Below are 27,506 nucleotides of genomic sequence, written 5' to 3' on the forward strand. Positions count from 1 at the left end.
TAGTGTCTGGGACTACATTTTAAGAGCAGTGCTCTTTGGTTACATTTGAAAGGGTGAACAGAAGAGAACCTGTGTGAAAAGATGGGGTTGGTGAGGTTTTATTGGGCAAAGAAAAGTTGGCTGGTGGTCTAATTTTAATTTTCAGAATTTTTTTTTGTTTCATTTTTTTAATGAATGTTTATTTTTACATCATTTTGTGCATTTTTCCATCTCAGTTGTAATCCTCTTGGGCTTCCCATCACCAAATCACCAATGTGCCATCACCGTAGTTCAGTGCATTTCCCTCCCCATCACTGTTTTTGATCCCATTCCCCACTCCACCCCTGTAAAATGTCTCTGGTATATAGCTGTTCATTATTATTAGTTATTTTCTCCCCTGGTCCATTATATTCCTGCTATGAGTGAAACCACCTGGTATTTTTCCTTTTCTTTCTGGCTTATCTCACTAAGCATGATCTTTTCCACCTCCATCCATGTTGCTACAAAAGGCATGTGTTTATTTTTTTGGTTGCTGAGTAATATTCCATTGTGTATATGTATCACATCTTTTTAATCCAGTCATCCACTTTTTGGCTGTTTCCATGTCTTTCCAACTGTAAATTAAGCAGCAATAAACATGGAGATGCAGGTGTATTTTTGAATCAGTGTTTTTGTGTCATTTGGGTAGATACCTAGGAGTGGGATTGATGGGTCGTATGGAAGCTCCATGTTTAGCAGTTTGAGGAAAATCCAAACAGTTTTTCATAGTGGTTGTACTAGAGAAACTAAATTCTTAATGAGTTCTGCTACTGGAAGGTGGTGCAGAAGTGGGCAGGAGGTTTGGCGGGTGGCGTCTCCCTGCAGTGGGCACCATGGGCTTGGCTATTGCTAACTAATTTTGACTGTATCCATAAAACCCTCGAAGCAGATGTGAATGTTCACCTGGGTGTTCCTCAAGATTTAAGCCAAGAGGCTATTGAGTCTTACTCATTTGACTATTTTCAGATATTTATATGCAAAAACACACAAAATAATTTTTTATATTATTTAATTTTTAAATTATATCCCAAAGTTAGTAGCTGTGCTAGGTAGAATGCCAGGGAGGTTTCCCTCAAACAGTCTTCCTGCAAGAACTTAAAGAAGTCTTGAAAATGAATTCTTTGATATATTTTAGGGTAAAACACACAGCAGGCTTACAGAGTCTGCAAATGGTTAACATGTAAACTGGAAAGAAAGTGATTTTATTTCAGATTTAGAAATACAAAAGGTCAACTAGGAAAAAAAACAAACATGTACCAGTAACCAAAAGTATTTGCTTACGTCATTCTACAATTCACATAATAAGATAATAGTTTTTCAAAACCAGACAACAGGTTCAAAAATACTTCTTTTCACACCCTTAAGTGATGCTGTTGGGAACAATGGCTGTTACAGGGCCATTTATTGCAGGCACATTTCCAGGGAGTCCTGGTTATTATTATTCTCATTTTATCTTCTTTCTTTCTTCTCTCTCATCAGCTTTTTGCTTTCTTCCCTTCTTCTTTTATTCACTGGATTCCGAGGATCATAGATTTCAAATGTATCTGAGTCTTGCATGCTTGCATCTTTCACTTTTCTGGTTTTATCCTCAAACTGAAGTACATGTGACATCCTAAAGAGGGGGAGAAATGGTTCAGTGATTTTGGCAGGAGAACTGAAAGCAGAAATTGTATACTACACCCTCCTTGGCATAATGAACCAAACGGGGACAGAGCACCAAGATGAGTTTATTGTACGCTGGTGCTCATACCACATGGAAACCAACTTCTCAGAAAACATTTAAATTTAAAAAACATGTCTGGGGTTTGTTCTGTTGGTTTGTATTTCTAGTAATGAGTCTCTTTACCTCATACTTCCCTTGAGGTTCCTTCCCTGAAGAGAGGTTAGCGGAGTTCTACTCAGAAGTATTCCCTAAACTATACCCAGAGAACATTCTTCCAGCTTCTTTTAAAAAAGCACACTTAGCCAAGAATGAGCCAGACTGCAGAAAAAAACTTCTGTAACCGGTACTATTTGACTTTTTTGTTTGTTTGTTTTTAGTTGTTGAGTTGTTGAGTAGGTCAAGAATAGGGAATGTGTTAAAATTTTATAGTGATGTTCAAATGGTGTTTTGACTCCCTTTTTCTGTAAGACGTTGGGTTCACTTTTTTTTTTTTCTTGTTAACTACCAATAGAAACTAAAAACTAAGACTTTGGCATAATTTCATGAAATAATTTCCTCCTCTTACTGTTGATTACAGCAACTCTTAACTATACTGCTTTCCTATTTTATCAACTGCTTACTGGTCTTAAGGTATCAGCATGTGCTTGAATCATAAGTGGTCATAAGCTGGCTATCGTTAGCAGCAGGGAAATATGTAAGCAATTAGCTCTGCCCATTAGGAGGTGTCAGGAATAAAATAAGGAAGTCAAGAGTCGGACTTGTAGAAGAGTTGAATAAATTTAGAAAGAGCAAAGTCCAGTTTTTATATATAAACAAAACAAAGTTTTCCCCATTAGTTATTTAAGCAGTTTTTAAAACAGAAAATAGGCATGCCTAGCACTTTTCTTTTATCATAGCAGATAGGACTAAATTGCCTAAAGGATTAACACTCCCCATATGTCAGTTGAAACTTCCAGATGAAACCCAAATATTACATTAATTTCTTTTTCTCTATATAAGCAGAGATTTAAGTAGCAGGTACTAACAGGAGCTCCCACATCCCCCCTTACCTGTCAGGGTATAAGTGCTGAGTGAAATAAACTTTCATGACAAAATTCCATGGATCTAATCAGATTCTAAACAATCAGAGGAAGATTTGGGGAGGGAAATGAAATGTTACAATATTGGTGATACTATAATTATTAAGGGTTTAGTAGCTGCTTTTCACCAGGGCTGACAAGTTGAGTCCTATTATCATTCCACCATCCTCTATTTCAGAAAAGCTAATTGGAACGTTGTGAATACAAGGGATTAGATGGATGACATAGAGTCACTTTCAATTTACCAAATAAGGTAAGTCACATTCACATTTCTGTACATGATTACTAATAAGGCATCACTGCATCAACATAACTGATCCCAACATGTGAACTGACTTTTTTATACTTTCATTGTTTTAGTGAACATATTTACTTAGATATATTCTTTTGAGTCTGATTTTCTTGAGCCTTCAATGTTCTATCATGCTTAAGTAATAGAATCAAGCAATTCCCAACCCTAGAAAAAGGCGGATGGTTCCATAGCCATGGTAACAAGTGACTCCTAAAACTAAACTGGATTTAATTAATTAATGATGACTCACCTAGGCCTAAAAGACTAGCGACAACTGACTTAGTAAATACACCTCTGAAAGAGAATTCATCAGTGACAGCCTCATGATTTTGAAAGGGGGCTGACGAGTAGTGGATTCACTTCAGTGAACATGCCTCGGAAAGACAACCAGTCTCTCTTGAATAATGCTATTCCTTAGGCTGATGTCAACCTCTAAACAATCCCTGAGCCCAAAATTCTATAGGATTTGCAGCTTGCTTTGCTCAGAAAGACTGTGCCTGAAAGCATAGTTCCTCTTTAGTTAAGTAAGAAGCCAAGCCTTTTATTTCAGATATTGAGAGGTCGTCTTTTTCTTTGGCACTCCTTATAATGTATGCTGTATTCTCCACAAAGCACTCTTTAGAAATGGTATGTACATTAACACTGGTGAGGACCAAGGTGAAAAGAGTGGCAAAACTCTAAAATTTTTCTCAAGCATGCCTGTATTGACAATAAACAACAAAGCCACTATCTTGAAATACCTTATTAATACCTTCCCTTATACACATTCTTCTATTTTAAAAATTGTTCCTTTCATTCTACAAAATACAATTTGTTTTTTTGGGTAACATCCATTTCTAGTAGGGACATCCCAGTTACAGAGATGGCTTTACCATCATGTGTCAATTCAAAACATAAACAGTTCCTTCCTCCTTTCTATGTCATAAAAGGATCTTGCAACTATTGGATTTAGTTGGCTCTGGTATAAGAAATGAAAACAAGACATGTGAACAACAGCACTGAGTCCACAAAAAGAAACAGATTTTTCCTGCAAATTTGAAAAAACAGACAGCCATAAATTAAAGTAGCTGTCTATTTCAACTGTTTGCTTCATACACCACTGCACTAAACAAGTCCAACGCTTTGATTAATAACAAACTTAAACCCAGAGGAAAGAAGGGGCTGTTTGCTTACAAACTACTTCAGTTTTAATACCATAATACTTAGCATGGCGGTTACTCAGCAGTAATATTTAATCTTTAATAGAAATAAAAGCACAATCAAAATGCATCACCCATTTATCTTTCAACATGTTTCGTTCACTTCATTTTAAAAAGCAAAACAAAACACTTACTATGATTTTCAGCATAATAAACTCCTGACCTATGTGTCTTCATAAATCCCAGGCTGCATGAATTGAAAGCATGCCCACATTTTATAGTCTCCTGTGAGAATATACATGCAGACTTATAATACAGACTTAATTCAAGTACACAAGGGCCTGGTAGTTTACAATCTTGTATGTCCCAATAACTCAATACTATCCACTCTGTGGCTGGTCATGGAATTGGCTCAGTCAGAGTTTTTTGGGCCAATTTTTGGAATTAATTACACACTGATCATTTACATATGAAAAATTAAGAACTTGTTCTCTTGAAGGCAAAGACAAGAATTTAGTTCTGATTAATGAAAAACGTGACATCAGCTCAGATTCTCAAATAAGGACATTGACTTTAGTGTATCAAAGAAAGATGGAGGCTTGCCACTTCAGAGACTGTGTTTGACTATTTTTATGCACGGGATTATACAGAATTATACACAAAACCAAACACCTGAGTTTTAAAAAAGGGCCTGGAATTTGATGAAACTCAATTGTGACAGAGAAAGATATGTTAACAATATTAATGAAGAACACAAGACAGGAACTCATTCTTACACATAGCTAAATATAGACTTACAATGTTAATAATTCATTTTTTAAAAGATTTATATATTTATGCATAAAGAACTGGGGTACAGGCCAGAGGTGCAGATGCAGGTGCAGTGAGAAGACTCACCAGAGACAGAGTGGGGAGCAGAACAGGAAGATCAACAAAGTACATTGCTGACGGGAGCAGAGGGTGGGTCAGGAGAGGTCTGCCATGCCATGTGGATCACCTTCGGATGGGGACTGAACTTCTACTGAAGTGGCTTTAGCTTCTTAGTGCTGTGTTTTAACCTGCTGCGCCACCAGGGAGGGCCCTACTAATTCATTTTTCAGTGAAATATATTGGAATTGTTTAGGTGCATAAAGTAAACCGCTTTTTTCACCAGGAATTCTGTAAACCATTTCGCTCTGTTTGTAACCTATCACCCTACCCTATAATACTGGAGCCCGACCCTTAAAATATTCTACCAACTAGATCTTCCCCTCTCTCCAACCTCATTTTGTTTCTTTCATCAACTCTCATCATTCCATAATTGCCTGTTTACTTAATGGTGAGTGGACTGTCAGTTTTTTGAGGCAGGTTGAGTCTTGTTCAGTTACACTCCTAGTACCCAGCAGGTGCTTTGTGCTGGGAATCAAAGCCTTCAGACCTTTTGTACCAGACCTACTGTCTGGTACTAACTGGTTTGCTAAATTAACACTTAACGTCCTTTTGAGGGCAGGGGCTGTTTTTCATTTCTATGATAAAGTTCTAAAATGTCTAACAGGTGGGCAGAAAGTCTGATGCTCAGCACAAGTCCCGCTTTTTATGACCTCCCAGAGCTCAGCACAGGGATGGTTTACGACCCACTGCACTCCTGCCAGCGAAGGCTGTCCCTGTCCTCATGGACTGCAGGAGAGCATGGCTTATACTCTTTCTACTTCCCATGACATCAAATGTGAAACTAGACAGGATATTTTTTAAAGCAATGGTTCTTAAATTCTGATACTAGAGCCCTGTATCAAAGGGAAGCTGCAGTTTAGAAGCACCTGGACAAATAAAAAAAAAAAAATCACTATGAGGCCTCCACCTTTAGAGGAACTGATTTAATGTTCCAGGATGCGGCTTCAGCATCAGTTACTTAAAATTTTTTCTTGTGAATTCTAAATACAGCCAAAGTTAAGATCACAGTACTAAAGTTTAACAACCTTTACACTTTCAGATGGATTTTACCAGCCAGTTGTTCTTGCTCCTTTAGAGATGAAAAACAGCTGTTACTAATGACAAACTATGTACATATTTGAAGAAGCTTTAAGTGGCTTCTAAGCCTATTATTTGAACTGAATAATCTCAAGTATATAATCCACTTTTTATATATGGTTTGAGGACATGCCAAGGAGGTAGGTTTAATTATTCACTCAACAAACAATTAAGGGCTTTTTCTGATTGGGACCCAATGTCAGACACTGGGGATACAAGCCAATCATGACATCTTAAATGAAAAGATAGGAAAATGAACATGGAGATCGGATTAAATAGGCATCTTGGAACTGCCTGCAAGGTGGGAGGCCACAACAAGAGTAACCACGACTGCACTCTACAAAAAGCTCTCACATGTCAGCCACTATTTTCAAATAACTGTATGGGTTAGGCAGGAGAGATTATGACCCCTACTTCACAGACATCTGGAAAATGTATGGTCAAGAAACTTGTAACTGGTAAGTAGTTGGCCAGGTACTTTCATAAATGTATTTAGAAGTAACAAACTTTCATCTTGTGAAGATGGGTTTAACTTAGGGGTAAATCAAAAGTTAATTCAGTGCTAAGTCTGTTGAGTATAATTAAAAAAATCAGACTGGGTAATGCTTATTTTAGAAAACAAAATTTTAAAAAATTGCAACTTTAAAGAGACAAGAATGATCACTTGTATGGCTCCCAGGCTAGCCTTTTAAGCAATTTCAAAAGAGAAGTTCCAAAAATGAGCTATGCGGGAGACACTTTGGGAAAAGTCTCTCTTTTAGAAAGAAAAAAGGGCAATTACTTTTCACTGTAAATTTGTATCCCCTTATTGCCTTTAATTATTGCTCCCTGGAGCCCAGGCCCCGGGTCTCTTCTGACTCCTAAAATGAGGATGCTACTAGGTAGGGACATCCCACTCAGCAGGGGGTACGAGAGGGGTTGAGCCGAGTGGCCTGCCCCATAAGGCTGGTCTCTGGCAATCTCCTCTCAGGCATCAGATTGCTAGCTTGTCTTAAGGCTGATGATGATATCCAGGTCTTTTCTGTTATACATATTTTTCAAAAAATGCAAATCTAGTTATGAGACACTCCTGATATAAATCCTTCACTGAATCCCCATAGTCTACACAATGTAACCCAAATTTCTTATGTGGCTATGTTTTGGATTTTGCTTTCCTCTTCGAACTCCTATGTCATCTTCTCCCATCACATCTTATGTCCTAGATAACAGATTACTTGCAGTTTTTTGAACAAAACCTGTTCTCTCCTGTCTCCTTGCTCCCCTCTTCACACTAAACACAACTATTCTTCCATGTAGCTAAGGTATCATCTCCTCTGGGAGTCAGTTCCTAATTCTGCTTCTAGACTGTTCAGTACTTTTTCTCCTGTAGGAACATGTTCCTCTTCAGGTCTTGCAAGAATCCTTTAATCTCTCTATTTTGCTTTCTCTCACCAGACTCAGGCACTCTTGAGAACAGTGGCTGTTTTGCCTGCTTTTGTTCCAATAGCCATCACCAATATTTGGCAAGAGGAAGACCCTCAATAAATGTCTGCTGAATAATATATGTTTTGGGATAGCAAGTCACCTCTAAAACCTCTGGCTGGAATTCTGGATTGTTCACTTTTCTCCTTGATAGTATAAGGAAATAATTCCAAATAACTTAGCAGTTATATCTATAAACTCCCGAGTTTTCCAGGAAATTCTCCTTTTAAACTCACAATACCAGAGAAAAGGCTAATATCCAAAAATCTAAAACAATGTGTTTTTACCACAATGTATTTCCACCACTACTAACTTTATGCCATGCAGATCTAACAAATGGGCCAGTTAAACTTTCTAAAGGTTGACACGTATCTACTATATGCTAAGTCTTTGTGGCATTAGGTTGGGGAAAATACCTACATTGTCTCCTGCGTCAGCCTTTTTCTGCTGGGTTTGAAAGGCCATGTGGCTTTACATGAAACTTTGTCATTCACATAATCTTTGACAGCTTCTCACTTCTGTTAAGTCAAAAATTCTTAAGGAATCCAAGTCCATAACTTTTGGTTATTATTTAAGTCTGTCATTCTATGGAACTATTGATCAGAAACTTAAATTAACGGCTTAAAATTCTTTTTTTGGTGGATGACTGACATGAGACTTGGATTTGAAAAGTAAATGTCTTTTGTTTTCAAAGAGAAATTTCAGCAAGATAAAACAGCTTTCAAGTTTTGCCCACAATTTATCCTTTAAAAGGACACACTGCAGTCTGTATCAGAGATGAACTTCAGCATACTTTTACCCACGTCACTTCTATGGAAGGTCCAACTACCTTCTTCCCACTGATGTATGTCCTCTGCCTTTTCAAAGACCAGTTAATTTCCATTTCCTCCTAAAAATCTTCCAGTTGACCTTGACCTCTTGTCCTTCAATTTATACACTTCCTATGGAAACTTTTGTGGACTGAAATCTAAAGACCTGGGCTTTGTTTACATTCTGTTGCTAACGGTGAGTAGGACAGTCATTGCTTTCAGGCTTCTGTATAGAGGGGATGGTAATTTTCATACACCCCATTTACTTCAAATGGTTACAGTGAGGGGAAAACATCATTCCTGAAAAAGTGTGGTCCAAATACATGATCATTTCAATGTATTTTGCACTTTGTATATATTAAGTACATTGCATATCAACTGTGCTCATATAAATATTTATTGTTTTTGAAATATTCTATTATACTGAATCGTGTTTTTCAAGTATAATATTTTATACACCACTTACCTGACACTCATTGTATGCAACTTATTTGATCCTGTGTATCTTTGAAGGCTTATATGTATACTTTAAAATATGTCCTTGACCATGTTAGATATTAAGCCATTCAAAGGATATAAACTGCTTGTAGAATCAAAGAGTTAGAGAAGTCTTATTTTCTTTTATAGCTTTCAGAGCATGAATAATATATAGTGATAGTTTGGGTGTGTGCTTTTCTTTGTGTAAAGTAAAACAGTCCTAACAGGCTAAAAGAAAAAAAAATTACCCATAACACCATAGCTCATCACTCCCTATACTCAACATGCAGGGAAATTGCTTCTTGTACTTTTTCTCTGTATATACGTGCATGCATATATATAATATGTATGTGTGTATAGGAAGGAATCATAGTACAAACATAGTACAAAGTACAAATACTTTCCATACTCAACTATATCAAAACACCTTTTTTCATGAGGATCTATACTTTTACATGATTGATTCATTATCTAGTATTTGATCCTATAGATAAGTTATAATCAGTACCGTATCATAGGACTCTTAGGCTAGTTTAAATTTCTACTTTCACAGTGTTATTTGAATAACATCTATGTGAACATTTGGATTTTCCTATTTATAGAAAATATCTTTTATCTCCCTGTTCAGTATTATTTCTTCCAATGACATAGCTCTTCTTTTCCTTTCAGAAATGGACCTTGCCTACTCTTAGTTCATGTAGTAAGGGTGAGATTGACATCTCCAATCCTTGTCACAGGAAAGGGAAATATGCATAGATCTTTTTAGAATATCCAGTGATTGGATCGGGGTAGGCATTAGAATTCAGTAAGACCAAACAGAATTGGCTCAGGAACTTTCTCTGGAACAATTGGGCTAATCTAGAACTTAGAGCCTAGTGCTTCTGAAGATTCTCTTTGCTGTCCCCTTGGGATAAGCCTGTCTACAGATAAGACGAGCTGAAAGGAAAATGGAGTTAGGAGATAGAAAAGAGAGACATTAACTGATACAAGTCATGCCCTATCTCTATTTCTTAGGCTTTTCATGCTGAAACATTCCTCAATTTTGGTTTAAGATATTTCCATCATTTGTTTAACAGAATTTTTAGTAATGGTTAGTACTAATTCCTATAAGTAGAATTCTTAGGACAAAGACATGTACATTTTTAAGACACTTCATACATACGGTTTAATAGTCCTCTAGAAAGGATATTACAAATTCACCCTTTCAGTTGCATGCCTTACTTTGCTTTGGTTAGTACTTAGATTGATTTTGTTTTCAACCGCTCCTCCTCATGTTTTTACTTATTTTTATTTCTTTTGTGATGTTTGTGCCCTTTGCCTATTTAAAAAAATGGCATAGTCATTTTTTTCTTATGGATTCGTGAGAATTCTTATTAAGAGCATACTGTATTTGCATTACATAAATTGCAGATATATTTTCTAGTTGTTAGTCTTTTAATTTTTTTTTTTTTTGGTGGAGTTTTATTTACCTCTTATCTTTTTTTTTTTTTTTAAAGATTTATTTATTTGTGCATACAGAACTGGGGTAAAGGCCAGAGGTTCAGGGGCGGTGAGAGGCTTCACCAGAGACAGAGTGGGGAGCAAAACAGGCAGATCAACGAAGTACACTGCTGAGGGGAGCAGCAGGTGGGTGAGGGGAGGTCTGCCACGCCATGTGCTCACCTCCGGGGAAGGCGGGAATCGAACTCATGCGGAAGTGGCTTTAGCTTCTTAGTGCTGTGCTTTAACCTGCTGCGCCACCAGGGAGGGCCTTACCTCTTATCTTTAGTCTCTGTCTTTAAAGTCACACTCAAGAAGTCTTTGCTAACACTAAGCCCACATAAATATCTACCTGTATTTTTTTTAGCATTGTAACAGTTCTTTTTTCCAGTTGTTAGTTATTTTACCACATTGAACTTTTTTTTTCATTTACTTGGTTAAAGTTCAAATTTAATTATTTTTACCAAATGACTATCTAGTTGCTCCAACTTAATTTCTTGACTAAATCATTCTGTATTTAGGAAAAAAATCATACAGATTTTTAATTTTAGAGCTTTACTTCACCCACTGGATTATAAGAAGTTGGGGTTTTCTTTTCATAAATGTTAAAAGTCACCTTAGGAATTAAGAAATTAAAGGGTTAAAATACTAGCAATGTGAAAAAAAAAAAAAAAGATGTGTGGCCATTTTCAACAACAAGTAGATAGTAGAGTTCCCAGTACTTCAAATGAAGAGGCAGGTACAGTAAAACACTGAATGAGTTCAAAGATCAAAGTGTGTTAAAGTCCAGGAAAGTGAGGTCGCTGGCATTCTTTATGCCTAGCAGAATAGGGCCACCCATGACCAAGATGAGTATGAGAACTAGGAGACAGGTTAGAGAAAGAAACCGAGGAAAAGTGAAGAAGAGAAGACTCAATGGGAGATAGAAACACTGCCTTAAAGGAAGCAGAGAAAAGCATATGGAAATGGCTGAAACTCAGAAGGGAGATTTTAAAAATTGATAGGAGAAAACTAAAACTTCTTATACAAAAAGGATATAGGAAAATAAAGTATGCAAGTTAACCAAAGACAAAAATAGACACTTGTTTTGCAAAAAGAAAACAAAGATGAAAACCACTAAAATTTCTTTACTGTTCACCATTAACTTGAAAAAGCCTTCTTTGTTCTAACTTTTGAATAAATGTTGGTATTGCTCTTTCTATTTGGGACTTTGAAAGGTCAACTCCTAAAAATGTCTTTAGTTTCTATTAAACAGAAAAAAATACTCATAGTGTGTCTTTTATAAATATTACTGGAGCAAATATGAAAGATGTAATTTACAAAATATCTTCAGCAACATGGGCATATACAGTTTTTCTTTTTCTTTTTTTTTTTTTTTTGACTAATATGCTTAGCACTCAGCAGGCCACAGGTGGAAAGATTTAGGAGACTTTCCAGAATAAATCTGTAATATGCATTCTTACACCTGCCCTGGAGTTTAACCAGCTACTCAGCCAATAACTTTTTTTTTCCTTCGGCCAATAACATTTAATTTATGGTGAATGAACTAACAAAACAACAGAACGAAGATGGAGTTCCCAATCAGAAAGGTCTGGTAAGCAGCTTGGGTATATGGCTATCTGCCCATCTTTCTCAAAATGAATTAATGAACAGAGTAAACTTTCTTAAAATGATAGGGAAATAACTAATTTCAGGGCAAACTGTGAAAGCCCAAGTCAACACAGAATTTTTCATCCAGGAAGAACAACGAAGTGTTCTCTGAAGGTGTCTTCAGAGATTGGACAGAGGACTTAGAATTGAAATAATCACCTCTAAGATCAGCAACTCTGACAAGAACCTATTTATAAAGAAGCACATTGGTTGGTCTATGCAGCATTATTTATAGTCCAGTATAAAATGCACACTAAGCAGGGAAACTGTCCTATCCCTTCTTGCTTCATTTTATCACTAGAACTTGGCTAAGAAAGGGAATGAAATAAAAATATTTACATTATACCAAGCTTATAATTCTATGCTTTCCAAAGTGATGATATTCTTTTGCTTTGTATTTAAATTGTATTTATGATGGATTTTCTTTCATATGTGGCACATTCTTCAGCTTTCCCCAATCCCCCATGTTTTAGTAGTGGTCTCAAAGAATAAGTACATATTTTACCAATGAGACAATACTGTTCACAATAGTAATATCAAATCTCAAAATCTGTTTAATCTCAGGATTTTAAGAATTACAATAATTAAATGTATTAAAAACTGTCAAACATAGAAATGTCAATAGATCTATTGACAGTAGCCAATATAGAGAAATTAATTCTTATAAATATCTATGTCAATATCAAAATAGAATCACAAAACATTTCTTGAGCAATAATTGTTAGAGACACTTGGTTTAATACTTACAAAACAATATCTCATTTAATTCACAAACTAACCTACCAGGAAGGTACTATGACTACTTCATTTACATTGAAATAAAGTATTAGAAAGGTTTTGCAATTTGTCTGAAATTACACAGCTAGTATAAGATGGGATTCAAGTTCAGACCAGACTGGAGTCCCACACACATAACCATTTTACTATTATATTCCTTGAAAAAATATGGGTAAATGTGGAAGGAACTCCTTATTCAAATTAAAAAAACAGTAACTTTCTGAATTTTCGTTCTTTAAATAACATAGGGATTATAGTACTAGGGATATGGATTAAATTATCTTCCATGATTTAAAGGGAGCTAGACAATGTTTGATCAAGAGTTAATCAAGTTCTGAAGTTACTTGTTTAGTTTTAGTACTGACAATAGTGCTTTATTAGAAAATATGAAAACCACACAGGCTGGCTAGCTGATGAAAGAAATTACTGCAATGCAAAACCATAAATAAGAGATAATGTCTTAAAAGACTAATAGAATCAAACTGTTGAGTAGAGGATGACTGATTATTTCTGATATTTCTCTCTTCCCATCTATGTGGTCTTGATCAATTTATTTAACCATTTTGTGTCATAGATTCTTCCTGTAAAATTTGGGTATAAGAACAACATCTAGCTTGTAGGTTTGAAAAAGATTCTTTGTAAATGTTAGTAAGTAAAAGTTTCTTTTTATAATTTTTATCTCTACTAAAAATACAGCACAAGCCTCAATATTTGACTTACTTTGGTTAACTGACCTATTTGCACACCTAATACTACACATAATTTGATGATGCTTATTAATACTAAAGAGAAGTATATTAACAGTTTAAAATGGCAGGCAATATAAGATTATTAATGAATATCTTTGGAAGGGGATTTTGTAGCTGCATTTATACATGGCTATTTTAGATATCTTGGGGAATCACATGTAAAAAGAAAGTGAGGTATCATCTATTATTGTATGACTATGTTAATCCTTTGTGCTTTCATTCAGTAAGTAACATGGAGCTGGAAAAAAATCTGATCAAACTCATAAAATTATTTATATATTACAAAATGGCAAGTGAATATCCTAGATTTTATTCCTTAGGCTACTTACTAGCCACATGTAACCTTTTTCATTCCTTTGAAAGTACAGAATTTGACTAAAGACTGGTAATTTCCTTCTTGGCGCTAAGATCACAATTCAAGTAGTGGCAAGTTTTAAATAATGGACCCTTTTTATCCAATCCATGGGCAATTGTCTAAACTTTCTCCAGGTATGGCTAACTAAAGAAAACAAGAATGCAGTATATTAATCAGCTTTTAATTAAGTTTTTTTTAAATATAAATGTTGAACAACAAAGATACACCTTGCCTTACCAGATATTACATAATATTATAATAATTTCCCAGTGAGATATTAGCATAGGAATATAGGAAAAATCCATGTCAAATAAAAAAATGGACCTAAAAATATACCTAAGACTTTATCTAAATGATAAAGGACATATTTAATTAGTTGGGATTATTCAGTTATGGTAGTTAGCAATTAAGAAAAAGATGGTTACAACATTAACCTAGTATAAATATCAATCAATTTTAGGTAAAACTAAAACTAAAAAATAAAAAAATCTTAAAAATACTAAAGAAAGATAAACCAGATTATTTATGTAAGTCTGGGATTATGAAGATATAAAGGATGAAACTGATCATTTTTGATGATAAAGATTGACAAATTTAAATACAAATGTAAATTTAAAACTTCAATTTAAAAACAAAAACCTCCACAAGCAAACTGTAAAGCAATTTGGTATTAAGTTGGTAAAATATTTAAACAAAAATAATATCCTAATATTTAAGAACTTTTATAAATTAAATAAAAATTATATTAGACTATACAGTTAAAAAACACATTCATATGGCCCTTCCTGGTGGCGCAGCACTGAGAATCTAAAGCACTTCCGCATGAGTTTGATTCCCGCCTGCCCTGGAAGTGACCACATGGCATGGCAGACTTCTCCTGACCGCCCGCTGCTCCCCTCAGCAGTAGTTGATCTGCCTGTTCTGCTCCCCACTCTGTCTCTGGTGAAGCCTCTCACCGCCCCTGAGCCTCTGGCCTGAACCCCAGTTCTGTATGCACAAATAAATAAATCTTTAGAAAAAAAAGAAAACACATTAATGAAATATAAATGGCTAGGTAAAATATTAACATATTTTACAAGTTCAGTTTTACCAGGAAACAAATTAATATAAAGTAGAAACTGACAAAGATCAATATACCCATTCTGTTATCTATGATATATTACAGCACATACATATTCACATAATACCTAGAGTAAATAAGAACCAGCAACTTCATACATTACTGGTACAAGTATAAATGATTCAACTTTCTGGAATGTAATCTAGGAAACAAGTTATCAAAGGCATACCTGAGTTGACAGAAATCAGAGAGTGTTTATGGGGAAGGACCTTGTTGGAAAGGGGAAAGGGAATTTTCTGGAGTGTTGTGAAATCCTGTCTCTTATTCCTATGGTGTTTATATAGGTGTACACAATTGTCAAAGGGAATCAAAGTGAACAGATAAGGACTTTGCATTCTCTGATATGTAAATTATACCTCAAACTTAAAAAAAAGGCTACTACTGACTCAGCAGTTTTACATTTTAGTCTAAGAAATGAGTGGTTTTATAAAATACTTAACTACTGAATTATACAATGTTTATAAAAAAAACTAGGTGAATTTTTCTGCTACTGGGCAAAGAATATAGACCTATATATTGGTGTATATACACATATATTCACTTGGGAGGGTGATTATCCACGAGATAGTAGTGATTGTTTCTTCCCTGTCCCTTTTCAATATTTTAAATATTAGACATGTGTTACAGGCATAAATTATTTGAAAAGTTAATGCCAATTAGTATTAATTGCATCTGTTATAATAACTGTGTGAATGAAAACAACTTCTTTAAAAATGCCTTTAAAGAAATACAATTATTTTCAAATTATGCTTTTCCTTTACTAAATTTCACCTGGAATTTTACTACTTGGGTTTTTTATCCTGTTTACAGTATCATTTAAAGTAAAATATGGTTGAAGTAACAAAGTGATACTGATAATATTTTCATGCCCATGTACAATGGCAGCTTTCATTTTGCTGTTGTCACTATCACTGTGATATGACTTTTTTCTTTTATATTACGCTACTCCCAAGGAACTCAGCTTCACAAACTTTCTTTCCAAATAAAGTAACTACGTATACCTAGACAGTTTTTCTTTGTTCTAAAGTGCTGTCATTTTAAAAAGGAGATAAAGAAAAAAACGGAAGATTCTGAAGACAGTATACATCTATGACTGTACTCAATGTAGAAAAGGTAATCTTGTCCACTTCCTTTTTTCTCCATGAGTGCTAACTTTACACTGGTCAAACTTTGCAAGCCTTAGCATTTTATAATGTGGATTCAGCTTAAAGACCTGCTTTACTACACTTTTCTCAACAGATTTTAAAATAGAACATTTGAGCATATACTAGTGTATTTATTGAATATAATTAACATGCTTTCCTCACAGATAACATTAACTGAATTCATTAAAAACTGCCTTTTTTTATTTTTCAAAGCAAGTTATTTTTCTTTGTGGTTATTACTTTGAGAGGACTCTAAAAGTAACATTTTGACATGTAAATGTTCAGCCTGTATAGCTTGACTAATAGGTAAACACTAATACTCCACCATTCCCTTACTCTCTCACACGTAATATTTCGGAGCATTTCCTAAGAGCCAGACACTGTTGATTGCCTAATATGATTATCTCATATGCTTCTAATAATAATGCTGAGGTAGGTACTAGTATCTCTAACTTACAGGTGAAGAAATTGAGGCTTGTATGTAATTTTTCTTAGGTCAGTCATTGGTCACTATCAGTGCAGGGATTTGAACACAGGAAAGTCTGTTTAACAGCTCATTGTATAATTAGGTGATAATTAAATACATGGCATATAGATTAGATTTTGGTCTCAAAACTACTGGTGAAAAAGGATTATTTGTTTTAGAGCAAACTTTCTTGATAGTTCACATCTTTCAAGGAATAGGGAATGTATTCAAAAGGTAAAAGTGAATGATATGCTATATTTAGCTCCAGTAGACAGATATTTAGAATTGAAGATCACTGAAATTCAAGTTGAAACTTTTTGCTCATCCTACTGAATAAATACTTCATATTTACTTTACTGTTAGTAGAAATTGGTGTTCTAGAAGCAGCATGGGTCATGTGTGACTCAATGTTTTTAAATGAGTGATCGTGGGCTATAATAGTCTCAGTTTCCCCATTTATAGATGGGATAATATTAATTACCTGAAGGAGTTGTAAGAAACAGTTCTACCATAGGTGGTCCCTAACATATGAGCCATTTGAGACTTGTGTGAGGGTTCAAGAAGAAGCATAGAATAAAGGTCCCTAAATTTAGCACAAATATTTGCTTCAACAATGAATTAGTAAGATTCAGAGCTACCTTCATCTCCTACTATTATTCGTAAAAGGTTATGGTTTAAAAAAAATCATAAAATTGATGCATATTTAAGGAAAGTTATGTGTAACTTCTATTTGTATAATCTTATCATTTAGTCTGAATAAATTTTAACTGGCTAAAATATACTTAACAAGTAGTTTTTTTTTTTTTTCTCAAGATTTATTTATTTATTTATTATGCCTACAGAACTGGGATACAGGTCAGAGGTGCAGGGGCAGTGAGAGGATTTACCAGAGACAGAGTGAACTGGCACTGAGGCAGCTGCAGCCAGCTTGCAGTGCTAAGTCCTTATCCGTTGGGCAACCAGGGAGGGCCCTTAACAAGTAAAGAAATTATGGGAGTTCACATTATAGTAGCTCTAAAGATATACCAGAACAAAAGATGATGAAGATATACATATTCCACAAACAAAAACATGAACCTATAATATACCTTTACACCCTTCTCAAAAATCAATTCAAATGGATTATAGACATATTTAATGTAAAATACAAAAGTATTAAACTCCTAGATGACAGCATAGAAGAAAATCTGGGCTCTCTCTGTTGGCACAGTGGGTTAAAGCGCAGCACTAAGAAGCTAAAGCCACTTTCACATGAGTTCGATCTCTGCCTACCCCGGAGGTGACCCACATGGCGTGGCAGATTTCTCCTGACCTGCCCGCTGCTCTCCTCAGCAGTGTACTTAGTAGATCTGCCTGTTCTGCTCCCCACTCTGTCTCTGATGAATCCTCTTATTTTTGCACCTCTGGCCTATACCCCAGTTCTGTATGTATAAATAAAAAAATTCTTTAGAAAGAAAAGACAAAGCACAATTTACCTACAGACTGCAAGTTAGAGAAGACTCTGAATTAAGGATGACATTTATAGTAACAAACAATTGAAGAATAAAGGGGTGTACTTTATAATTACTGAATAAAAATTGAAGTGGATTTTGGAAATATAGAAACAAGATTTTATAGCAAAATGAACTCTCCTTTTGATCCCGTGTACTTAGCAATATTGCTTTTTTAGATTAACTGAGCCAAACATATTTTATTAACTTGATTTAAGAGTCCAGGTATTATCCTGTTATAAAACATCTCACAGCTGGGGACTTCTATACTGTTCCACAGCCCACAGTTCTCCCAAAGACTTCTGTGAATTGCTGATATGATTTGATAGTCAGATTTCTTTTTCCTTTTGTGCTCTAGCTTTTTTCTGGCTTACACCATACAAAAATAGTTTGAAACAAATTTCTCCTGATTTTCATACAACCATTCAGATAAGTACAGTTTCAATGAAGGGTGTTATGAAGTCTAGACACAGGTCTCATCAGTTAGTTTACAAGCTTTCAGTACAAGTCAGATCCCCTACTTCTGTTTTTGTCTTAAATATAGCAGTTTGGTGACCAACTTTTGTGACTACAGTATGGTCTTAAAATTCTGTTCTTCAACCTATGAGTCTTAGTAAGAAATAGTATTTTTCCCAAATAATTTATTACTCTAAGAAGAATTTAGTGCCAAACTGTCTGATGGACAAAACTGACTTTTAAAGCAGGATAAGGTTCAGTAACAAAAATGAAGAAAAAAAAACAAAAACACAAAACCAGGAAAACCAAAATAGATAAAAAGTCCTAATCCATAGGACTATTTCAGCAGAAAGCTTTCCAGAAACAAGAACAAGACTATTCTGACTTGAGGATGAGAAAACCACTTATGTTGAAACTTTTACCAGTTTTATTAAAAACAGAAGCAAACCAGGCTATACTTATATTTTTTACAAGGGCAAAACACTTTTCAAATGTTATTCTCTTAACAGTACTACAAAGCAACTTAAATAATTTTTGAGATTCTAGTATCTTTAAATGCAACTCTTAACACTGACATTATGTGGGAATATAAATGGGGAAAAATTTTGGGTGAGTAATTTGAGAAAATTTAGCAGAAGCCTAACATATATACTCACTGACTAAACAATTTAGGTTTAGAAATTTGTCCTGGGAAAACTGATGGATGTTTATTGTATGCTGTGTTTAATACTGAAAAGAGCCTAATAACCCAACAACATGGGGCTTATCAAATAAGCTGTAGTTCATCATATAGTAGAATTCTACATGGTCATAATACAAAAATTAAGTATCACAAGTTTATAGATGACAAGGAAAAGTAACACTATATTTACTGAGGGATAAAAGAAAATCATAAAAGTGTAGTTTTTTTAAAAAAGATTTATTTATTTATGCATACAGAACTGGGGTACAGGACAGAGGTGCAGGGGCAGTGAGAGGATTCACCAGAGACAGAGTGGGGAGCAGAACAGGCAGATAGTCAAAGTACACTGCTGAGGGGAGCAATGGCGGTCAGGAGGGGTCTGCTGTGCCACGTGGGTCACCTCCCTGGCCAATATCAAACTCGAGAAGTGGCTGCTGTTGTTACCTTTATAGTGCTGTGCTTTAACCTACTGGGCCAGCAGGGAGGGCCCCATAAAATTGTATTTTTACATGATATAATTTCACCTCAAAATATTTATGTGAATAGAAAAACTTGGTAGGCAATATATATATATATATATATATACATACCTGCCTCCCAGGTTTTTCTATTTGTGTGTGTGAGTGTATGTATGTATGTATGTGTGTGTATATACATATATATATGTATATGTATTTATAGTATTGGTGTGTTTGGGTTCTTGGGCAATTTTTTTTTTTTTACTTTTGAGAGTTGCGTTCTTTTTTTTTTTCTACAGTGAATATTTAGAAATAATTATCAAAATATTTAATTAAGACAACTATGCAATTATTAGTGTTTTTCTAATACTTTTTAAGGCTGAATATTGTCAGTGCTGTGGTAAAATAGAGGGGGAAGAAAGGGAAGCAAGGAGTGAAGAAGGTAGATAGGCCCTTATGCTGTTTATTATTATAGTTGCTGGGCATTTAAGTTAATCTTTGATATACCAATGTGGAAACAATTTTGAACAGAACATAGTAGTGAACAGTTAATGGTCACAAGATCATGGCACTGACACAGATTTAATTTTTCTTCTCTCCTTACAATGCCTATTTTGTTGTGTAAGGACAGGTGGCTTTCTTTTCTACAAGTCTGTCTGCTGTTGTCAGACACTGCTCTCAAAACTTTTTTGGGAGCTAACCAAGATTTATCTAATTCAACCCAAAATGGCATATGGACTTCATCCACATGATCTATGAATCCTCTGGCTGATGATGCCTGCCATGTATCTAATTGGTTTTATAAAATCCATGCTTGAAAGATTCAATAGCTCTAAGAGTGTGAGACTTTGCAACTAAGTAATGTAGATGCGAAAGGGCTACTTCAACTGTTACGCTGGAATTTGGTGCCTATCAATGCCACCGTATATTGGTGGTATACATTTCAACAAAGGAGGAATCCTAACAATTTTGAGTGAAAAATTTCTATTATGCATTTCAGCTTGTATCTACTACTACTACTTCTTTAAATGTCTTGTTAGACAGTGAAATCTGGGAATAATTATCAAACACCATATACACTGTTTACAATAGAATCATATTTCTTTTCTTTTCTCTCCTCCACTTTTTTTTTTTTTTTTGCATAAAAAGTAGAATGCTGCTGAATGGTACCCAAATGTCTGTTGCATACCATGCCAATACGGCAGCTCAGCCAAAAATGCGAATAGAATAGTTTGCCAAATAAAAGAAAACATAACAAATTGGTAATGGTTTCTATCTTGACAGAAAGTGAAAGCGATCCCTCAATGTGTGGTCACTCATGCGGACACATAAAAATGTCTTAGAAGCAATCATTTTACCTCAGATAACAGACCCTGACAATGTAGTACAGACTGACTTTCGCTTCTAAGAAAAGCGACAACCGTGACCTACAAAATAGTCTGGGAACCATGTAATTTATGCATAACACACATGCACATGCCATGCACTCATAATATTTGTTGCAAATCATTTTGAATATGACTTCTTTCTGAGTGGAATATTTTTTATGAGAGAGGATCAAAATCACTCCGACTCGATGAAGCTTAACCGATTTATTTATGAACAGATAATGATGCTGCTGCTTTGCAGGTTACCAAATTTCAATAGTCTATCCTGCAACAAAAAGGCATTACATGGAGTTCATGAATTCTATATAATTTTGTATAGTGCTTTGACAATAAAGGCATTTTATTTGATGTTAGATAAAACAAATTTTAAAAAATGTGTAGGGGGCCCTCCCTGGTGGCACAGCAGGTTAAAGCACTGCACTAAGAAGTTTAAGCCACTTCTGCATGAGTTCGATCCCCGCCTGCCCCAGAGGAGATCCACATGGCGTGGCAGACCTCTCCTGTCCTGCCTGCTGTTCCCCTCAGCAGTGTGCTTTGTCGATCTGCCTGTTCTGCTCCCTGCTCTGTCTCTGGTGAATCCTCTCACCCTCCGCATCTCTGGCCTGTATTTATTTATAAATAAATAAATCTTAAAAAAAAAAAAGTGTAGGTTTGCACTGCATAGTTCTGACTTTCTGTTTAGGAGACTGCAACTGAAAGCTGAAATGAACCTATTGATGATCTAGTAATGGTTCCTTTTGCTTTATTTCTCCTTCCACTACCGCTTATTTTGTTCTCCCAGATGGAGTACTGGCCAACATCTTTGACCAGTGATTTTTTCCCCATCTGGAGTTCTCCCATTTGTTTAACTTTCTAATGAGGATGTTAGGACATTGTATTGTGAAATCATGTCAAAAACAAGAATGACACATTTAAAAACACATAATTGATATCTGAAGCTAATGAGAAATTTAAAACGACAGGATACTAAACCAAGGGGCTAGGAAGAACTTTGAGAAGTTAAGTGGTCTTGCCAAGTTGAAAGCAAATTTGAATCCTGTGGGTTATGAATTTCAAATGAAACTTCTGGGTTTAAATTTGTTGGTGACTTTCCTGTTCAATAAAAAAGGACTTAAATGGCTTATAAAAAGGTTAGAAAAACTTATTGGGCATCAAACTGCTCTTACAAAACACCATCTTGATGAGTTAAGTGTAAATGAATCAGAAACACATGGATCATATTTCTTTAAAAAATGCATATGGATTCAAAAATAAGGGGAAGAGGAATTGGCAAAACATTTTTTGTGTGTGTGGTGGCTGGACCTAAAACATTTGAAAGATATTTTGAGACATTCAAGGAATCCAAAATAAAACTAAACCTGTCCAGTCATATAAAAAACAGAAAATTCTTTGGAATAATGTGCATTTATCTCTGTGGGTCAATCAACACTCGCCGAGCCATCACCTTTGGCAGAGGAAAAATTATGGGAAAAACCAGTTTCTGTCTTTAAGCAACTTTGAATTTAAGTATAAACAGAAGTCATAGAATGCTATAAAAAGAGATCAAGAGTTTTACAAAAAAATGACAACACAACCCAGATCACACAGAAAGTACACAGAGAGAAATGTACAGTTGCCTTCAGGGTCTCAGGGTAGATAGGCTTCATTCCATTTAAATCATTGCCCTACAGCCATTGGATTAAAGTTATATATAGTTGCTGAGTCTTACTTGCTTAAATGTTTTCTTAATAAGTGTTTTTATGTCTGTTTTAATGAGTGTCCCAGCCCTCTTTCCTCCACCCTTTAGATTTGTGAGAGCTCAACAAATCTTGCTGACTGGTTTCCTGGAGGACTGGGAGTGCTGAACAGATTTTTGAAAGAGGGAGAGATGCTCTTTGGCAGCGGGGAGTGAGGCTGATTCTGGGTTGGGGTAATGGCACATGTGACAGTTCAGAGGCTCCAGAGGGTGAGTCATGTGTGGGGGGTGACCCACTGGCTGCTTGCAGCAATGTGCCTGAGCCAGAGTATAGTGGGAGGTGGAGGCAGTTAGTTTTGGGGAGGCCTAATATACCACATGTACAGTCAACTTGAGGATGCAAGTGTGATAAGGGAAAATGCAATACTTATTTTTTGATTTTCCACCTTTTTTTCTCAGTGCTGATAAAATGCTAATAAAGCACAGGATTTGAGCAAGTCATTAATGCCTTTACTTCTTGTCAGAGTCTTACAAAGCTGAAAATATCCAAAGACTAAAAATAAATTAACTGTTTATGTATTGCTGGGATTTTGTAGGTCATAAATTTGAAGAGGAACTTAATAGAATTATGAAATGGAATGCCGGCTTCTAAAAAGTTTGTGGGAAAGTGTAAAATGTTAACAATTGAGAATCTGTTTAGGCTGCTTTCTAGTTGTGTAGTGTGAATTTTAACTTTTTCTCAATATTAGAGAGGTGCTTTGGGAAGCAACAGTCATATATTTATTATTTTTTCATTGGCCAAGCACAATACAGGGAACATATCAGGTCCTAATGTATGCTTACTGAATTGAAATAAATTAAAGGATGCTGAGGGCCTAAAATGATGAGGGTGCAACTGAAGGCAAAGTCTAAAAAAAATAGGATGATATAATAGAAATGTCCTAAAGTATCTACATTCTGAAGCTTCCCTTTTGTGGCTAATATAAAGGAATTAAAGCTTACCATCCTTCATCATCTTCTACTTCTGTTTCGGAAATGTCATTTTCAGGAGTTTCAGCAATTGCTTGAGTGAGTTTAGATTTAAACTGGTTCAGCAGAGCAAGAGTCTGAAATAATAATTAGATTATTAAGTTTTCTGAAAAATATAAGTATAACTTTAAAAGAAACAAATTTGGTAGAGAAAAAAGCCCTTACCAGGATATAAAACATCTAGGTAAGTTTTTAATTTTGGAAGAAAAGAACAAATTGTCTTCAAGCTGAAACAGTAACATCCACAAACCTTAATACTGCCTTATTTGCACTGATATTTTTTCATAGATACATGACTATTTTCTGATTTGGGAAACATAAATTTGCTTATACAGAAGACGCTTAATTTTTAAAAAAGCATGTTATTTTACGTGTATGAGATGGGAGGTATGCTGCAATGATGCACTGAACCAAAAAGAAAACACCAACAAAAAAAATTGAACATTTTCAAAAATGTAAAAATGTCTACGTTGGGGAAGACAAAACAGATGAGTACATTAACTATTGGAAGATGGAGAAATGGGAGTGACCACTTCAGAAAGCTGTTTATATATATCAGAAGCTTCCATAATTCCAATCCTGGGGACACAAGTAGAAACATGTAGGAACACTGAAAATGACTTGTACAACAGAGGAGCACAACGGTGAAATTCTTGTAAGGGGCAATATATACATAGTAAATGTCTATTATAGTAAGGAACTAGATAAATTTGGTAAGAAGCAATGAATATAATTTTATACTGATAATAAAAATTACTACACAAAGTATTACATTCTATTGTTAAGTGAAAGGAGTAGCATAGATAGCATACTGAGTATATCTATTTTTTGAAGGGATCATTGCTCTTATTTGGCCCCTGTGACCTTTGAGGTCAGATGTAACAAGTGCCTACAATGTGTAATCTTATTGTACCGTTACTAGGCTTTAATAGTCTATTCCAGAATCTATTCAGTGAAGTTTTTATTTTCTGCAGGTTTTAAAAAGTACACAGTTGTGAAATGGGATGAAGTTCTAGCTGCCTGAAAAAGCAAGTGTTTAAGATAGTGATGCTAGATTCAACATTAAAATATAAGCTTTTATTGGCATATATTGTGTGCACAATCCTAAAATAAAGTCTCTCCATGGCCTCTATGCTCCAGTCCTACCCTGGGTGCTATTTACTTTCCATACTGTAGACATGGTGGAAGAATCACTCCCAAAGTGCAAATGAGATCATATCACTTCCTCCACTGGTTCTCCATTGTCCTTAGGGCAAAACCTGAACCCCTTAATATGACTCAAAAATAACCTGGAAGAACTGACTCCTGCTTATCTCTTCAGTATTGTTACTCTCTTTCTTAGTTTAAGTTTCAGTTATACTTAATATTTTTTAATTCTTTACAAATAAGTCAAAGGTCCCTTTTGTCTAGTGACTCATCTGTTATTCAACTTTAAACCTCAGCTGATAAATCATTTTCCCAGGACGGTCTTTCTGAAGTTAGCCCCTGTTAGATCCTTCTGTATTCACACAGCTCCTAGTATCCATGTTCATGTTTTATTGGTATTGCTTGTTTAATTTGCTGTTTTCCTTCATAGCTAAGAAAAGGCAGTAGAATGTTCTTAATAATTATTTTAAGGGGGGGGTGATTATAATTGATCCTTAGCATTTCTAACAATATATTTACTATAGTTGCTATTTACAAATCTTTGACTCCATGAAAACAAATTAATAATGTATTTTTTCTTAATTTAATTTGATGTTCCATTGGTTTTGAAAATTGTACTTGTCAGTTCTCTGTAATTACAATTTCCTATACCCGACTTCTTGTTGAACTTTCCCTGATTATTTTTATGCTAAATACTGATGCATGACTCTTCCTTACCAGTAATTAGGTGTCATTTATAATATAATTCCTGATTAGATTACTTTACTCAAATAAGCTTGGGTTTTCTAATTTACTTTTATTATCCCTGTTTAATTTATATGCCTAAAATGACTTGTTCTAATACATATATGGCAGCACCAAAAAGAAATTATTTTGGTCTGCCCTAGCCTTTCATCATGAAGGACTGATGTAGAGATATGTTTTCCTGAGTGCTAAGTGCTCTGTGGCATGTAGTGTGCCCCAAATTGTTGGGCTAGCTTCTTGTCTCTTTTTCTCTTGCTAATTGAGAAACTTCTTATATTATAACTTAAAGATTCAGGAATTACAATAACTAAAATTTTGTAATATATTCACAGTGGAAGTCAAATACCTTGTTTACAGGCAGTGTGCAATTTCAAGCAGAACTGATCAGTTAATACATAAACTGTGGACTGGATAAAATGCACTCCCCATTAATAATCACTACTCCATTTCTTGATATTTACCTAGATGAAGGCTCTGAGTGTCTGATAAATTATGGCTTTACAAGGTTCTTGTGCTTGATATGGTTGTACAGGGTTGAAATTTGAAAATTTTAGGCTTTTCAACTAAAACACCTAGAAAGAGCTCTAAGATCTGGACCTGTGCATTATTTGGCCAAGGTCTTGGCACTGTACCCTATATAAATGCATCTTTTTCCATTTTTTAAAAAAAGATTTATTTATTTGTACATACAGAACTGGGGTACAGGCCAAAAGCTCAGGGGTGGTGAGAGGCTTCACCACAGACAGAGTGGGGAGCAGAACAGGCAGATCAACGAAGTACACTGCTGAGGGGAGCAGCAGGCGGGCCAGGAGAGGTCTGCCACACCATGTGGTCACCTCCGGGGCAGGCGAGGATCGAACTCACGCGGAAGTGGCTTTAGCTTCTCAGTGCATTGCTTTAACCCACTGCGCCACCAGGGAGGGCCTCTTTTTCCATTTTTAAGAGTGTCATCTCCCCTCTCTATAACCAAACTAGAATCTTCCAGCAACACTTGGAGACAATTAAAAGGTAATTAATTACATATGGATTTTGATCTGTGAAGTTACCTGGTCTTCCCGGGAAGTTCCTTTCTTTGCCTGCTGCTTCCTTAATGCTTCATACTTTTGCTTTTCTCTTTTGTATTCTGCAACAGCACCATCTGGAGCAGCCTCTTCTTCTGAAAAATAACAGAACACTATAATAAATAGTAAAAAAACCTCTGTGGATTCATATTAATGTTTCTGCTAATATCACTGAAAGGGAGGTCAGAACTTGGAACTGGTTTTCCTCCATTTAGTTTAAAAATTAAACCAATTAACTTCACCAGCTCCCCAACTATTTTCTAAATTAGAAAGTGACTGATGTTAATTTATCAACCAATTTTATAAGCATCTTTACTACATGTCAATTTTCATATGCACCAGGTCTTTAATTCTAGGAAAAGTGCCATACTTGAAAACATCTAATATGATAGCTAATGTTTCAAGTACTGACTTATAAAATAAAATTCAGCAGTGCCACGTTATATTATTTCCTTGCCTGCTATGGTACAATTTCTTCAATATGGGTTGATTTTTTCCAAAACCCAGCCACTTTTATCCCTAATTAAAATAATCATAATAAGAACTTCATTTTGATGATAGCCAAAAATAAATACAGCTAACAAATATATCAGGACAACTAACCAGCAGACAAAAATATTTTTTTTTTATTTGTACATAGTCGATTTGGTTTTCTTTTAAAAATTTCCCAGTCTTTTTAAATAATTTTTTG

The 27,506-nt window shown here is 35.1% G+C and overlaps 1 protein-coding gene across 1 annotated transcript in view; it reads right to left on the reverse strand.

Annotated features, from left to right (window-relative positions):
- Nucleotides 1–1,010: 1,010 nt before the first annotated feature.
- The window catches only part of CWC27 (CWC27 spliceosome-associated protein homolog (S. cerevisiae)), a 142,884-nt gene continuing 116,388 nt past the window's right edge, over nucleotides 1,011–27,506 (reverse strand). Inside the window, exons 12-14 of the mRNA XM_004678268.2 lie at nucleotides 26,801–26,910; nucleotides 23,838–23,941; nucleotides 1,011–1,630 (exon numbers count right to left, since the gene is read on the reverse strand). Coding sequence (XP_004678325.1) covers nucleotides 1,468–1,630; nucleotides 23,838–23,941; nucleotides 26,801–26,910 — 377 coding nt within the window. The 3' untranslated portion in view covers nucleotides 1,011–1,467. The remainder of the gene's footprint in view (nucleotides 1,631–23,837; nucleotides 23,942–26,800; nucleotides 26,911–27,506) is intronic.

This window comes from Condylura cristata, unplaced genomic scaffold (assembly GCF_000260355.1).
Source record: "Condylura cristata isolate star-nosed mole 26May11 unplaced genomic scaffold, ConCri1.0 scaffold00007, whole genome shotgun sequence".
NCBI lineage: Eukaryota > Metazoa > Chordata > Mammalia > Eulipotyphla > Talpidae > Condylura > Condylura cristata.